This window comes from Mercenaria mercenaria, chromosome 15, assembly GCF_021730395.1.
Source record: "Mercenaria mercenaria strain notata chromosome 15, MADL_Memer_1, whole genome shotgun sequence".
NCBI classification, from domain to species: domain Eukaryota; kingdom Metazoa; phylum Mollusca; class Bivalvia; order Venerida; family Veneridae; genus Mercenaria; species Mercenaria mercenaria.
In genome coordinates, this window is record NC_069375.1 from 30,021,536 (window position 1) to 30,039,118 (window position 17,583).

General features: G+C 35.2%; 1 protein-coding gene across 1 annotated transcript in view; it reads right to left on the bottom strand.

Annotated features, from left to right (window-relative positions):
- Positions 1–14,586, bottom strand: part of LOC123549941 (sushi domain-containing protein 2-like) — a 57,780-nt gene extending 43,194 nt beyond the window's left edge. Inside the window, exon 1 of the mRNA XM_045338386.2 lies at positions 13,504–14,586. Within this exon, the coding sequence (XP_045194321.2) occupies positions 13,504–13,767 (264 nt within the window). The 5' untranslated portion in view covers positions 13,768–14,586. The remainder of the gene's footprint in view (positions 1–13,503) is intronic.
- Positions 14,587–17,583: the final 2,997 nt, after the last annotated feature.

The window sequence follows — 17,583 nt, forward strand, 5'->3', positions numbered from 1 at the left end:
TATGAAAATCATAGTTAGTCAAATGATGAATTTTGATAGGACCGAGTTATTTTATAATATCCAACCTCTATTTGATATTGCATTTACTCCCATGATCATTACGTTAACATTTGGAAATGTTTTTGTTGATATATCCAACATACAAAAGATTGTTATCAACTTCAATATAAGACTAACTTAACAAAAGTCAATTCAAAATTTTACGGATAACCTTTAAGAAGAATTTTATACACAATGATAAGTACGGGAAGACACCTCATTGAACAACGGATCTTCCGCGGCTTCTATGAACTCCGAGCGACGGGCAATAAACTCAGAGACTTCAGCCATTCTGCGCCGAAAATGAAAAACGCAACAAAGGCCTTTTTCTTTTTATTACAAAAATGTTTAGAAGAGAACTAAAAACACATGTTGTTTTTTTTTTTTCAAACATGTGATTTAAAGTGCAGAAATAACCTCGAGGACATAAAACACTAAATTTTCTAATGGTTTTATCAGAAGACTAAAACACTTAAACAAAAACTAAAGGTGTAACCAAGTTCTCCAATATAAATTAACTAAATTACAAGATAAATTTTATTCAAGTTGCAAGATATGTGAAACAAATTTAACGCGTACCCCCATTCGTGCAGAAAACAACTATGTTCTAATAAGCACACCACTCTCTTACTGAAACGCTTTCGATAAATGAGCCATGCCATGGGAAAACCAACATAGTGGGTATGCGACCAGCATGGATCCAGACCAGCCTGCGCATCCGCGCAGTCTGGTCAAGATCCATGCTGTTCACTAACAGTTTCTCAAATTCCAATGGGCTTTAAAGGCGAACAGCATGGATCCTGACTATGTTGGGTTTCCCATGGCACGGCTCAAATAAGGTCTTGTCGTACTTGAAAACTCTGTATTTACAGGTTTTCAAATTATTTAATCATACATAGAAAAGCGTAATACGGTTAACTAGAATTGTGTCCATAGGACACAGATGCCACAACACACTGTGCAATTTCATATCTAGGTTCTTCACCTAAGCAACTTGGAACCCATTCCTTCAAAGAATATGAGGAGTTGAACATGCAAAATATCTTCAGTATACCCTATATAGTGAAATTAACAAAGGGCCATAACACTGGTCAAAATGGTCACAGGCTCACAGCCCATCCTTTATGGTCATATTCAGATAAGGCTGTGCATCTGAGAAACTCTGAATCCATTCCTTCAAGAAGTGTATGAGGAGTTGAACTCAATGAATTTCTTCACTATGACCTATTTTGTGAAATTAAGAATGGACCATAATTCTAGAAAAAAAATAGCCACAGAAAAAAGTACTTTATTTATGGTCATCTTCACATCAAGGTCCTTCATCTGTGAAACTTTCAAGCATACCCTTTCAATAGTGTTTGAGGAGTTGGACACACAAGATCTATTAAAGGGTGGTGAAAATAGTCATAGCGAAAGTTCCTTCCTTTATGGTTATCTGCACATCAAGTTTGTTTGTCTGTGAAAGTTTGAAGCAAATCAGGCTAGTAGTGTGGAAGGAGTTGGACACGCAAGATTTCTGGAAGTACGTACGGAAGTACGGAGAGCGGAAACGCTTTATGCCCCAACCCTCCGCAAAAATGAGCGGGCATAAAAGGGAACAATACAGTACTGCAGCTGTTAAATAACTTGGAAATCAATTAGAATTCTTCAGGATCGAATTTAAACATTTAGGTATAAATATTAGATAGTACACGTTATTTAGGAAAACCGTGTCCTGAAAATTACTAATTTGTTTTTGCTAAAGAAAACAAGCTGACTGTGTTTTCTATAGATAAAGTCCAATGGATTTTTTAATAGAATCCAAAAGGACATAGAAAGTATTTTCTAGCAAAACATTACAAACCAAAAAAACAACAATGTTTTCGGGTATCTGAAATTATTTGCGGAGGGCTGTAGTAAGTCGAACGCTCGAGACAAGTCGAGTCTTTAGGGGGAAATGCCGAGTGCTCGAGGATATCTTGATTTGCAAAAATATACTGAAACTTCTCAAAGACAGATAAAAGCGAATGGAGGGTTATTATTCAAGCATATTAAAGGCCAGCAAAAAATATACCCGTCTTATATCTATTTCACTAGAGCATTCAGAGATTATTTACATACGTACACCAATCAGTTACTGGATTCCGCAGTAAATAGGCACTGTTTGCAAGGCCAGTCGTCGAACACGCCCCAATTGTTATGATAAAATGGCAAGGTGACAGGATCGCGTGGCGAATGTTCCCCCCAATAAACAGTAATTTGTAATAACAACGTACCATCAGTTGATACTGAGCCGTCAAATAGAAAATTAACAAGCAGATTGTTAGACATAGTGTACTAACAAAATACCAGAAATCTAGGTTAATTGTTGGCATATAAACACGCCAAGGGAGGGAATTATACACATTCTCAACCCACACATTAAAGCATCCAGAAAACTGTCAAACAGATACCGCAGCTCACTCTGGGACAGTGTCATGTATGTCCCAGATACCGCAGCTCACTCTGTGACAGTGTCATGTATGTCCCAGATACCGCAGCTCACTCTGGGACAGTGTCATGTATGTCCTCGACATTGTCAAGGCGGAGACGTTTACAACCACTGAATTTGCGATTTGAATAATCTTATTAGCAATTAAAGAGATTCCTTGAATTAAACGTCGTCAGCTAGTGACGGGAAGAAAAATGCGCTTCGTCATGACGCCAGTGAAAACTATAGAAGCAGGATTACCACAAAATTCCGGAGTATGTCAACACAGTATTGCCATTTTGAAGATATTAAATTATGATCTGTTTATACGGAGAGAAAAATGACAAGATGATAAAATATAACATAAGCCTTTAAATCTCAAAATACCCTCAAAAAACGTGAATTATGCAATACGCTTCAACACTTTTCAGTTAATCATACCAAAAATCTGTAATATACAAATAAAGCAATCACGTCGATATAAAACTCTTACGCAGAAACTTTATTATGAAATTATACTGATGATAAAAAAAAATCATAGTTAACTCGCGTGAACATAAATCTCTATGTCTACTGTGATATGAGCCGCGCCATGAGAAAACCAACATAGTGGGTTTGCGACCAGCATGGATCCAGACCAGCCTGCGCATCCGCGCAGTCTGGTCAGGATCCATACTGTTCGCTTTCAATGCCTATTGCATTTAGAGAAACCGTTAGCGAACAGCATGGATCCTGATCAGACTGCGCGGATGCGCAGGCTGGTCTGGATCCATGCTGGTCGCAAACACACTATGTTGGTTTTCTCATGGCGCGGCTCATATACATTTTATAAATTTAAATGAAGATGCTCCCCTCCCTCCCTAAAGGCTGTTACGGTGAAGCGACTTTCACACCATTTTAACACGAGTTATGTCAACTTTTATCATACATCATATCTATTACTATTTCTCATTCCTTTCATTTTTTGTTTGGAGGTTCGTTTGGATTTGTATTCTAAAAATTAAACACCAAACAGAGAGTGGGAAATGTCCATTACAAGTCGTCAGTATAAACATTTCCTACTATACTTTTTTCATAAGCGCTACCTGCATGTGACCCCTACTAAACTTATATTTAATAATAATATTTCTACATTTTTCAAATCAATTCATAGAGACAAAAGCTAGTATATTCAGATTTTCTTAGAGAATTCATGTTGATCACATGTTTGACGTCGCGGAAGTGAAATAAAGCCGTTACATAAATTTGGTGATATTAAGTATAGGAGACGTTGGTCAAATCTTCTACATATATGTACTTCGTAATACGTCATTTACGGCACCAGAGACATCTTACACCAAGGGGCGTAAGATGGAGTTTTCCAGCACCGGTGAAAATACTGGAAATCCCCGTCTGGTATGCAAGAAAAAGCAGTCGTATATAATAAACATGACGTTGACGTACTACGCGTTCCTATGGCGGTTGAAGTTCCGTCCTTTCTTTCTTGAATTTTTCAGCACAATACGTACCTTAAGACTCCGGATGTCTGTGGATTGTCACTGTGCAAAACTTTTGGATAAAAAAAATCTGGTAATGTAAAAAATTTCGAAGTATCAAATCTCGTGTAATAAATTAGAAACGAGATGAATTATTCTGACGGCAAGACAAGACCCAAGTACTTTCACGCTTTTATGTCCAACATGTCATTTTAACTGCAAAAACGAAACAGCTCCGTCTCATAATATATGTGATGAGGAACATTTTCTTGACTTCGTAATTAAGAAATTAACAAATTCTGAATTTAATTTACAAAAGAAGTACTGTCAAAAGTTAATAAATGACATGCAAAAAATGTTTGTAAGCCACTGCTTGACAAACTGTGATGTAAATGAGGTATATATCTGGGTGTTCCGTGAAGCAAACAAGATAGTTTTGCAATTTTCAAATCAACTAGCGACGAATAACTTTCGAAATTTCAACTAAAATATGATTTATAATAAATGAATATTTTTATTTACATATTTTAAAATTCTTATGTCCATTTTGATACCATCTGCAGTTATTAAAACAGTTTTAGATGTGCATGTTACATTGTTTGTCAAATATTAGTTTTGGGCTTGAACACTTTTGTCCTTTCTCTCGTTACGATACCGTGTTTGTAAATCATACAGGTAAAATGTTTGCACCTAAAAGCTTTAATCGGAAAAGCAAAATACTGGATTTTTCACCTTCAAGCCGATACGGTAGAACAAGAAACGAAATTGAGTTGTCTATTTCGCACCACTGAATATTTGTAATAGACGGTTTTTCCCGGATGGTTCACGGAGGTAGGGCTAAACACTGCATGCACATTTTCCGTTTGCAGTCGTATGATTAACTGAAACTCGCACTCGAACTGAAATATTGGCGGAAGCTGTGTATGAAAGTCTCACCTCGGCCGTGGTAATTTATGACAGTCCCCGAGCGTTTGCACATTTTGGTGCTAAAGTTATCCGCTGTGAATGTATGTATAATTATTGTTATAATTCGATAGACGGTGAGGTATTAATCACCGCACCAGATCGTGCAGGTAAATGAACGCAACTAAAACTGATTCTAATTTAAGGACCTGTTGGTTGGACTAAAAACACAGTAGCTGAATTTATTTTTGTGAGGCTCTTGAAACACGTGTCTGGTGTTATACACGTGTTGAGCTAAAGGTTAAGTTTCACAATGAAATTTTGTAAGAAATAGTCTGAAACATTAGCAGCCGGTGACAGGATTTGAACTCGCGTTCTCCACTAATGTGGCCTGCTTCAAAAATCTCGGCGTCACAACTGAACTGACCAAATGCGCACGTCATTTTTCTTATGCAATATTGTTTTCGTTTTTTTTTTTTTTTTTTTTTTTTTTTTTTTTTTTTTTTTTTTAAAGACAGACAGACAGAGAGAGAGAGAGAGAGAGTTTATATTTTCCCGTATATACATTTATATTTATCCCTTTGTTATCATTTAGTTAAAAATAGGTTTATTATGTCTTTTATAATTTTGATTTAAAATTAAAAAGAAACTGAATCCTCAGTGACAGAAGTGCATTTTTGCTTATGTGAAAACTGTAAAAACAATATTATATCGAAATCAAAGCATTTTCTTTCTAGACGAATCACGGGATTTATATTTTAACAGCTGCTACGGTTAAAATATTAACAGTTACTTGGTGCAAAATATATCAAATCTTTAAAAATACCAAAACTTTTAATGATATTTAAAATTGGACGGGAACGTGTGCCAGAATAATTCACTTGAAGCAAGGTCCCTGCTGATTAAACAGACATAAGAAATTCCATGCTGTGAAATTCTTGCAGTGGAATTATTTTCCGGTATACTCCCACGAGATCTCATGAAATCTCACGTGTATATAAGAAATGTTTTGTATCTATCTGGCCTCTCTCAAAGTTTGTACTGCTTCTCAGTGTTCACAAATATTACTACGTGTTAAAGAATTCTCATTTTTATTAAAAAATGTTGGTTTTTTGATTTGCGGAATACTAGATAATATGAGAGGATCTAACACTGTATATACTTGCATCATAAAACTAACGATTGGAAAAAAACAATACATTTTAGTACTTAAAAAAAGACAATCTTTGTGAGTGTGCATGTGCATGTGCGCGTTTTTTTTCGTGCGCAGATAAGAAATGTGTTATCATTATCCAAATAAGATGAAATTTTCAAACAAACACTTGAGCGTGACGTCTATGCATGTTTACTTCCTGTAGCACATTATGCCGTAAAACGTTATTATAAGTGGCCTTGGCCCTTTGGTTAAACTGAATGGCCCCTCATTTATGACGTTGACAAACGCGTAAAATTATTAACCAAACTGACCAATCAAAATTTATATATTCTTACCCTAAACGAAGTTGTAGACCTTTGAAAAAGTTACGAGTAATATGAATAAATATAAAGGTCGTACATTTCTTTTGAAGATTACAACTCCACAACGTGAAAAGAAGAACTGTGAAAATTTGATAATTCAAGATAACTGTAATACGTCAACTTTTTAACGTCAAAGGACGGAACTGTAGAAAGTCCGTAGCTGTGTGTCTGATGTCTGAGGGCAGAATGAAGGCAACTTCAACATTTTATAACGTCAATCGGACAGAACTGTGAAAAGTCCAAAATTGTATAACGTGTTAGCACAGAACTGATTTTCTCTGATTTACTTACTTTCTATTGGGTATTCATTGTAAAAGCTAACAGGCTGTGCACACATAACTCATTCCGACCTGGGCTTTTTATCTACATCCAGTTTGATGATTTTGTAGTTTATAGCTGGGTGTGTCTGCAGTTTACACGGTACAAACACGTTATCAAACAGACACATTCACATTTTCCGTACAAACAAATCAACAACTTGATTCGATTAAGCCTACTGTCCAAATTGTCTGATAATCTGAATAAATTAAATATACCTACTGAGCTTACAAAAAAAATCTTCGTTTTTTTTCAAAATTGGGCCTTAAATTCTCGCCCCAGGTACAGTTACGCTAGTGCAGTTTTAAAAATTGAAATTAGCTGCAACTGAAATTAAAAAAGTAAAAGATCTACTAAAATACCACTTGAAATTTGAAGAACCAACATATAAAAGGCATGGAGAACGACTGGTCAGAAACTGACATTTATCTCAAATAAAACATATCTTGGAAGACGAGAAGACACTAACATTTCTCTCACATAAAATAAAAGTTTAGTAAGGCCGGAATCTGACATAGAACCAAACGCTTAAGATGACAAGAAACTGATATTTCCTTCCATGAAACAAAAGTGTCGAACGACAATAAACTGACATTTCCCTCATATGAAACAAACGTGTATGACGACCGGAAACTGACATTTCCTTCATATGAAACAAACGTGAATGACGACCAGAAACTGACATTTCCCTAATATGAAACAAAGGTGTATGACGACCAGAAAAACTGACATTTCCCTCATATGAAACAAACGTGAATGACGACAAGAAACTGACATTTCCCTCATATGAAACAAACGTGAATGACGACCAGAAATTGACATTTCCCTCATATGAAACAAACGTGTATGACGACAAGAAACTGACATTTACCTCGTATGAAACAAACGTGAATGACGACTAGAAACTGACATTTCCCTCATATAAAATAAACGTGTATGGCGAAAAGAAACTGACATTTCCCTCATATGAAACAGACGTGTATGGCGAAAAGAAACTGACATTTACCTCATATAAAACAAACGTGAATGACGACCAGAAAATCTGACATTACCCTCATATGAAACAAACGTGAATGACGACCAGAAACTGACATTTCCCTCATATGAAACAAACGTGTATGACAACAAGAAACTAACATTTCCCTCATATGAAACAAACGTGAATGACGACAAGAAACTGACATTTCCCTCATATGAAACAAACGTGAATGGCGACAAGAAACTGACATTTCCCTCATATGAAACAAACGTGTATGGCGGAAAGAAACTGACATTTTCCTCAAATGAAACAAACGTGTATAACGGCCAGAAACTGACATTTCCCTCATATGAAACAAACGTGTATGACGGCCAGAAACTGACATTTCCCTCATATGAAACAAAAGTGTCGAACGACAATAAACTGACATTTCCCTCATATGAAACAAACGTGAATGACGACCAGTAACTGACGATATTTCCCTTATACGAAACAAACGTGTATGACGACAAGAAACTGACATTTCCCTCATATGAAACAAACGTGTATGAAGACCAGAAACTGATATTTCCCTCATATGAAACAAACGTGAATGACGACCAGAAATTGACATTTCCCTCATATGAAACAAAAGTGTCGAACGACAATAAACTGACATTTCCCTCATATGAAACAAACGTGAATGACGACCAGAAACTGACGATATTTCCCTTATACGAAACAAACGTGTATGACGACAAGAAACTGACATTTCCCTCATATGAAACAGACGTGTATGACGACCAGAAACTGACATTTCCCTCATATGAAACAAACGTGAATGCCGACCAGAAACTGACATTTCCCTCATATAAAACAAACGTGAATGACGACTATATAGAAACTGACATTTCCCTCAAATGAAACAAACGTGGATGAAAAAAAGAAACTGACATTTCCTTCGAATGAAACGAACATATTGACATTTCCCTCACATTAAACAAACGTGAAGGACGACAAGAAACTGACATTTCCCTTACATGAAATAAACGTGAATGACGGCATGAACTGACAATTCCCCAATATGAAACAAACGTGAAGTACAACATGTCAAGAAAACTGACATTTCCCTCAAATGTCAGAAATAAACATGAAGGACGGAAAGAAATTGACAGTTCCTTCAAAAAAACTTCGACAACAATCAGTAATTTCTCATACAATAAACAAACGTAGAAGACGACAATGACATCACCACCCAATACACATACACGTCACTATAAGAAATGTTCTAAATAATTATGTAAAAAAGGTGTAAGATAACAAATCTTAAAATAAAAAGGTTCCGCTGTCAGACGATCGAGTTCGCGTCCGATGAAAATATGGTCGGAAGTTTGACCGCTAAGAGTTTGAAATATTGATAACTTCTATAGTGTAAATTATAAACGGAGTTCTTTAAGCAATTAATGTATTTATAAAGATCCTTTATTGATGTTCAGTGGTGTGGGATCTGATATGGTCTACCTATCATACTTTGTTTGAATTTTAGGCGTTCCCTCAAATAAAGACGTATCCAATCAATATTTTATAATAAAATCCTTGTATCAAAATTGATATTCAGATAACGTTATCTAAAGACAATACAATACAAAGGCTTGTTATACATGTGAAAAGGAAAAACAAAGAGATACATAAATTGATTACAGTCATTTATGGTCGATAAACGGTTATATGGGAATCACACGTAGATAGAACACATTTTCGGCTTTGAAGTAACAAACACACATGCACATTTCTTTTCAATAATATTCGTGGGATTGTTTTCCTGCAGTTTCCGAAACTACAGAAAAAATAGGACTTTTAGGCATACATTCAGAAATATTTTCTATCCCAAACTCGCCGCAACCGGCAAAATGTTAATAACCCCAGATGTCACTAGTTCAAATCTTATCCCATTTCTAACTCTAGTTCAAACCCTATCAAAGATATGGTCCCGACATTTCATTTGCCAGCAGGGCCCGATTTTGGAAACGGCTGTATCTTTTGTATGAAGCAGCGCGACTTAGCGAATTCCTGTTAACAGCAGATGAACAATTTATTATCCTACTGAAATGTGTTTCCTACAAACTGAAATGACTACATGTTTATTTATCTTGACGATGTATTATTATTAAGTAACATATGTTGATGCATAAAGTGCTGCAATCTTATGTATGCCATATTTTCTGTTTTAAAATATAAGAAGTGGAATATACACGGAAGCCTGAGTATAAAATATTTTTACATGTTTTCTCTAGACTTCCCTGTAGAAATATGTGTCACGTGCCCCGATTTTCTTCCAGCATATCAAATAAGCACGAGACTTAACGTGCCCGTTTCCTAAATACACGTCAAAATACTCTGAACTGTGGCCTCGCTATGTACCAAACTCGAGACCTCAACACTGTGCAGTCCGCACCTCACCATTAGACTAAATATCCACTATCCAACAGAACTCATTATTTAGACATACCAAAGGAGACAATGTGATGTGGGCGGTTCTGCTATTACTTTAACCTTCAATAAAACTCGACCAGGAAACATCGACAGGAAGTGTACTCTTAACATTATGCAAACGTTTTGTTTCTCAAGTCAACAATGTCCTTAACCCTAATGCGCCCTTTCAAAATAACTAACTACTGTTGCCAAAAGCATACAGAAGTCAACTGCATTGAATAAATTATAACACACAGATAGAATATTAGTAAAAAGATGAATACTAAAATAATTTGCCACAAGCATCATTAGAGCCGCGCCGTGAGAAAACCAACATAGTGGGTTTCGACCAGCATGGATCCAGACCAGCCTGCGCATCCGCGCAGTCTGGTCAGGATCCATGCTGTTCGCTTTCAAAGCCTATTGCAATTAGAGAAACTGTTAGCGAACAGCATGGATCCTGACCAGACTGCGCGGATGCGCAGGCTGGTCTGGATCCATGCTGGTCGCAAACCCACTATGTTGGTTTTCTCATGGCGCGGCTCATCTATGTATTCTGTATGTGGTGCATTTTATATTAATGCCTTTCAATCTTTCACACTTTAAAATGTACCTTTGAAAATCATAAAGTAAGATTTATTTTGTAAAAACATTTCAGTGAATTATTTAGTCCTTTAAATGCGACAACGCACTATGTGGCTACTACTGCTGCTTCTGTCGCTGCTGCTGCTGCTGCTGTTGTTGTTGCTGCTGATGATAGTGATGATGATGATGATGATTATTATGATGCTGATTGTGATAATGATGACAATGATATTGATGTTAATGATGATGAAGTTGATAAGAGAACGAAAATGATGACGATAATTATGCATGGTGCAGGCAAATGTTAGCGAATTACATTAAACAATAATATACAGAACAATCATTTCACGCCCTCACCACCTTTTACTTATAATAAATATTACAGAAACTCAAAACAAGAAAAAAATATAAAACAGATGTTTGTTTATTCATGTCTATGCAATTATTCTATTACAGTAGACGGTAAAGACAATAGCTTATTTTATACGATGGGTGTGTGATATAATATGATCAAAAACGTTTTGGGCGTAACACTGTAAATTCACATTAACGAAACATAAATATTATATGAAAAGCTTGGGTCCAGACCAAATTGTTTGAAAGGAGAGTTTTTCCATTTCATTTGCAATATAATTTTCTCAGTTCTGCATTATTAATACAACAGTAGTAACTGCCAGTGTTAATCATTCCTAAAACAAAAGAGGAAAAGTCCCTGCCCCAACGTCCCATGCATTTAAAACGAATTTCCCTCACCTAACCATTACATTTGTGGAAGAAAATAAAAATGTTTAGTGTTGCACACTGAAAATAACGGTTTGAAGGAGTGAACGTACCCTTATGCAAAACAGGCATTTATCACTTATCGCAGCGTAAATACGTTTCATGTAACTTTAATTTTAAAATTCGTTAGAACAGTTTCCAGCTAATAATCAAAGAAACAAAAGGTACCATCCAAAGAAAATACAAAATCTCGCTCGCTTTGTTTGCAATGGACTTTGAAAGTGTCTTGGACTTCAGCGACATTTGCGCTATTTTTACACGCCATTACCTGACGTAAATACGAGTATAATCGACGTAAAGTGTTATGTGTGAAAGGAACGTTAATTGGCAAACTGACCGCCCAGTTAACATTCAGAGGGCGTCGAAAAAAGTGGTAATAAATTATGATCAGGTCAAAACAGGACATGTTTTATACCTGCAAGTACTGTATAATTGTGCATAATCAGACTGTTTCTGTCACACGAAACGAAATGGGCTATATATAGTTGCTTTAATACTTACTTTGATTTTGATAAACATGGGACTGTGAAAGCTATTAATACCTAAAATGACATCACGCCTGAAAAGAACGCTGAAATTTTGTAAAAATAAGTGGATTTTGACGAGTTGTTAGACGCTTTTGAAACGATATTTCATTTGCAAACACTATCTTTTGATCAGGAATTAAAATAACACATTAATAACATATTAATATTCAAACGTTTTACATAAAAAATGTGGATTGTAAGATTAACTAAAATTTAAAACGTTATTTTTTATTAAAAAATCTCATTTATATTTATCAAAAGTCTATAGCCTAATTATATGTATTTAACGCAAATACTAAAATACCATATCAGCCGATGTTTCGGTGAAGACTGAACTCTGGGATAAACTTCTCATATTGATTGCAGGCTACTTGAATATACGCCAGCCTATCTTTTTGGAACTAAAACACTTAAAATGTCCCTTTTATGAATGCATGGTCCACTTAAAATTTTCATTTTACGAAATTCATGGTTTAATTGATAAAGAATGTGCACGTTTTTAAACTGAGTAAGTATATTGCTTTTGAACGAACACTTGGCACATCTCTCAACCTTTAACGGATATTAATTAATCGGGACATTCGTCCGTGTTATATTCATAGAATTTTCCCCGACTTGGGAACGCCTATTAAAACAGTACGCCAGCCAGCGACAAAGAACTTCAGGTCTGCTCTTTTTGCATTAGACGTTCCTATGACGTAAATTATTACTCGCGTACCACCCTGGCAAATGAATTATGACTGCTTATTACAATAATTTGCTATTTTCCTACTAAATTTACTATCACTGCATTTTGTGTGTACGCTATAAACACGCTGTTGTAGCATGCTCTAACGTATTAATGCATTCTTTTGCTAGATTTTGTAGATCTTGAAATGCATGCTATGTCTCTAGCTCACGTCTGTTTTTTCTCACCCTTGTTTTCAAATACAATCATATCTTTGGTATGAGTTGGGTGTGCATGGGGTCTTCAGGGGGCACGGGTTTCACGTAAAGACAACGGATACAGTAGTATTCAGTTTATAATATACAATTGTGTATTTTTGAACAACATTCTGTTTCGTGTCTATATCCTTCTCAAAGTTACAATTACAGTACATGCCTATATATTACTTGACCGGTGATTTTAGCTTGAAAATGAATTAACACCTTCTTGAGAAAAGCCAAGAACCCTATTGCAGCATTTTCGTATATAAAGTGTGCTTAATTGTGGATAAGTTCCATTTTTGTGACTTTTCAAAGCAGAACAATAAATATGCAAAAAGCTTTATTTATATGCTTATTAAATTAATTACCAGCCATACAAGCACTATGATACTTGTTAGAAACATTTAGTGATTCGATCCTTTCTCTACAAATGACCAAGCCTTTCCTCAAAGTTATTCAAAAGTTATGAGTTACGGCATAACTAACATGAATATCAATGAAAAAAAAAGCTAAAAATTCGGTGGTAATGTATTTCGTTTTTTATATACTTACGTAAAGACTTGAATATGTGTAGTTGAAAAATGGAAAATCTACGTCAAGCTGAATAAGTTCTGATCCACCGTCGTCCTTGTATTCTGTTTTGTTGTCCTGACCGTCAATATCGAATGGGTAGAAGTCATCTAGAGCCACGCCTGCACAGATCTTAGCTTTCCCCAGAAATAATATTAACAACCAAACTAAATATATAACCTTATATCGTCGTGGAGCCCCGGCATTTGAAAACATTATATCCAGACCATTGGTTAGTTCTTTCATTTGTGTCACATGGTTTAAGCACGCTGTCTTCCCTTAGTCCGGTACCGAACATAGCGTTGGGAGGGTCCTTTGCTTTTCGGGTGGCACAAATGTTCGGATCCAGTTCATTGAAGTTGGAGGTTTGAATTGGACCTGTAACTTTAACCACTGCTTTTTGTCATGCACGGGTAGGCTTAGAATCCTTTTAAATATTTTCTTTCGCCTTCAAAATAACACTTAATAAAATGAAAAAAAAACTTTGTAACAATTAGTATCTTCAACCACACTCAAAACTTGACAAGAACATATCTGTTTGTACAAAATAGTCAAATTCGAAACAATTCATTGTTCATTTTGATATTTATTTCCATATCTCATTTGGCTGATTTTACACATTATGCGTTTTACATGATTGTATTTTGATTAAATTAGTCAACACGTCACGCGCTTGCATACACATTTCAGTATAATACTTAACTTTTAAACTTTTAAATTAATACATTAATGTATTAAAATCGGTGACAACTGTATGTCTAGTATATAAAATCCACTCATAAATCGGTACTCTACACTGTTTTAAACACAAATTGTTACGAAATATACGTGTTTTAATGAATTATTTGAAGTGCTATGTATCGCGTTCTTCAAACTCCAGAACTTTACCATTCCTTTGTGTTTTAAATCCATGAAAACATAATCTGAACACATTGATTTTCAATTTGACACTTTCGTAATCCGTTCAGCATCGGTTTCATTAAATACATAAACTTCCAACAGTTAAACGTTCAACAATACATCCACGGTGCATTCCTCGCCTCGTTTAGTATATACATTGAGTAGTCTATATCAAACTATACGTTACATGCGTGAATGTAGGTCAACTGTCAACACGCTCCTGCAACCTGTACGTCACAATCCATTAACGCTGGCGCATGTTGACGTTTACATTTTTCGGAACGTGGAGTAGAAGAAACCGTAATACACACCAGCCCACTCTACGCACCCGCATCTCCATATCAATCAAAGAACACAGTTAAAATAAGGGATTAGTTTCTTTTGTTTTGTAATCCTTCATGTAATATGCACACGTGGTTGACAGGAGTCTTATAATTATGCATATACTATTGAAATACAGTATTCCTTTGAATTAGATCTAATTGATTAAGTTCATCTTCTGTTTAATGTACTCTGTTATTACACGTACACTGTTAGTACACTGTATAGTTGTTAATATTATATGAGAAATCCGTTCTCCCCTGCCTATTTCTTTGTTCCGGGATACTTTATATAACAGGTTTATATGGGATCTGCATGCGACAGTACGGAATATTCACTCAGTTGTTTGTAATCAGGAAAATAAATAACTATCAAATATCAACATGGAAATATGCTGACTATCAAAGCCTGCTCAATGACTAATCAAGTTAGTTATAATTAGTATTGAAGATGGTTATGATCTAAAGATATATCTTGTTATTTAATTACATTTGAGTATAAGTTCAATGAAACTTTGTCACCCAAGCTTTCGGCCAAAGTAAAGCGAAAATCTTTATTTAATAGTATCCTAACTTACGCTATATATATTTATAAAATAATACGTGTATTTGTAACGTAACTACAGATAGAACAAATCTGACATTTTATCAGCTGTATGATTTATATTATAACTTTGAAATGCAATCATGTTTGTTTGTTGTTATTCAGTAAGACAACTGTTTCTAATATAAACGACATAGTTTTATGAATAGTCACGTGAGCTTCGAAAACTCCGCGTAACAGATACAAAACAGTATTTTTTGTTTCTATCTATGAGGGTGTGGTCGCTAAATTTTGTCCTTTCCGCTAATTGAATTGACTTCAAATCTTTAACAATCATAAAGTAAGAATTCAGCTTTAAAATAAAACAAATTCGAAGAATCTGTGTTCTGTACTTTCAAAGCAATCGACAAATAAACTGCCCACTACCGGCGTTCGGTCATGTTGAACTACTGCAGTTACGTACAACGCTTCCGGGGTTCATAAGGGGGAATCGATAAACCAATAACTAACTAACTATTTATAAATCGTGAAATATTTTGCCTCCTGCCTGCGGTCGTTTGGTTAATATTGACAGTTAATGAAATATGAGGTTTCAAAATAACTGTTTTTCTTTCGTATTTGTAAATCAGACCAGAATACTAGGCCAACTTAACATTAATATTAACAATGATAGAAGAAAGTCACAAATTAGTTAATTTATAAATGCTTGTTTTCAGGCTTCTTGTATAATGGTTTTTTATCGTTCATTTAATCAATAAACATTGCAAAAAAAAAAAAAAAAAGCACCGAGATACATTATGACGTATCCGTATCCGGGACACTATTTTCGAGACGGTGGGCGAGAGAAGCTAGAGTCGTCCAAATGATTGTTCCCCTCCATTTTTCTGGAACACTGATTCGTACACTTTCAAGTTTCAAGTTTATTCAACAAATTCTTATAATACTTAATCGGCGCTAATAAATCAATTTTTAAACACCGCCAAATAAAGTATCTACCAAACTAAATACGTATACAGTACAAATGTATTGTCTATGAGCATATATCTATAATTTTCTATGAGCATATATCTATAATTTTATACAATGTCATTTTTTAAATTTTGTAATTTTTCAGATAGAACGCGGTTTGATCAAAATTTTAAACCTTTTTTGTCGCATTTATGACTCAAACTTCAATATAAACGAGCTATACATTTTACGCAATCGATAAATGTGCAGAATAAATATCGAATATTGTAACCATTTCCTTGTTTGAATTTCAAACCTGTGATAAGACTAAGTAAACAATTACGTATTTTTTTATTTTCCAAATATAGACAGTTCGAAAATGACTCATGTCTTCCTGTGCATTACATGACAAATCCCTCATCCATTGAATATCACCTCCCTCCATTGGACCTCGCCCCTCCATTTGATCCCACCCGCTCTATTGGGCCTCGTATTTCTTCCTCTCCATTGGATATCGCCCCCTCTGTCTGTTCTCGCATTCCCTCAATTAGACTTCGTTCAAAGTTCTGGATCGCGTCACCTCCCTTCCTATGGTTCTCACGTTCCCTCCATTTTATCTCTGGAGTCCCATAATGTTACAGAAAATCATTTGCAATATCATATACGGTAAATTTCAGTACACACGAACAGTTTATACGAGATTTCTGGCTTCTTTTTTTTTCCCATAAGAATGTGTGCGTGAAATAATCGGGGAATATCAAATTTAACAGGAGCACCGCCTGCGGGTATATTCGCTCGTCTGTGATGTGCAAGAAAAAAGTTTTTGGCCTTCTAATACATCTAATGATAATGAAAAAAAATGTATTGTTAAAAAGCCATATTATTTAAGAAAGTTTTACCTGAACGAAGAAAATAACCAAGAAATACCAATGTTCTCAGTTTTTAGAGAGAGAGAGTTATGGTTCTTGACCTATATTAATATAAAGATACTAAACAGGTGCACATTGTTTCAAAGCTATAACTTCCAATTTTCTAAGAACATAAAGGGGCCAAAATCGTGGCAATATTCTAGAATACTATAGTAGCAGTCGTAGTCATGGTTTTTGGGCTACATTCACGCCTGCTATCAAGTGTATAAAGTTTCAAAGCTACAACTCTACGATACTTAGTAGATTTCAACGTTTATTTTTCTTTTAAAAATCAAACGAACATGTGCAGATACTTTCCATTGAAATACAGACTCAAGGGCAAAAACCTATTTCCAAATGTTCCTCAGTCCCGGTCCTATCTTTGTGGATCATCAGATGATAGCTCAGTCCTTCAATTGTTGTTTTTGATTTTTCAATATTT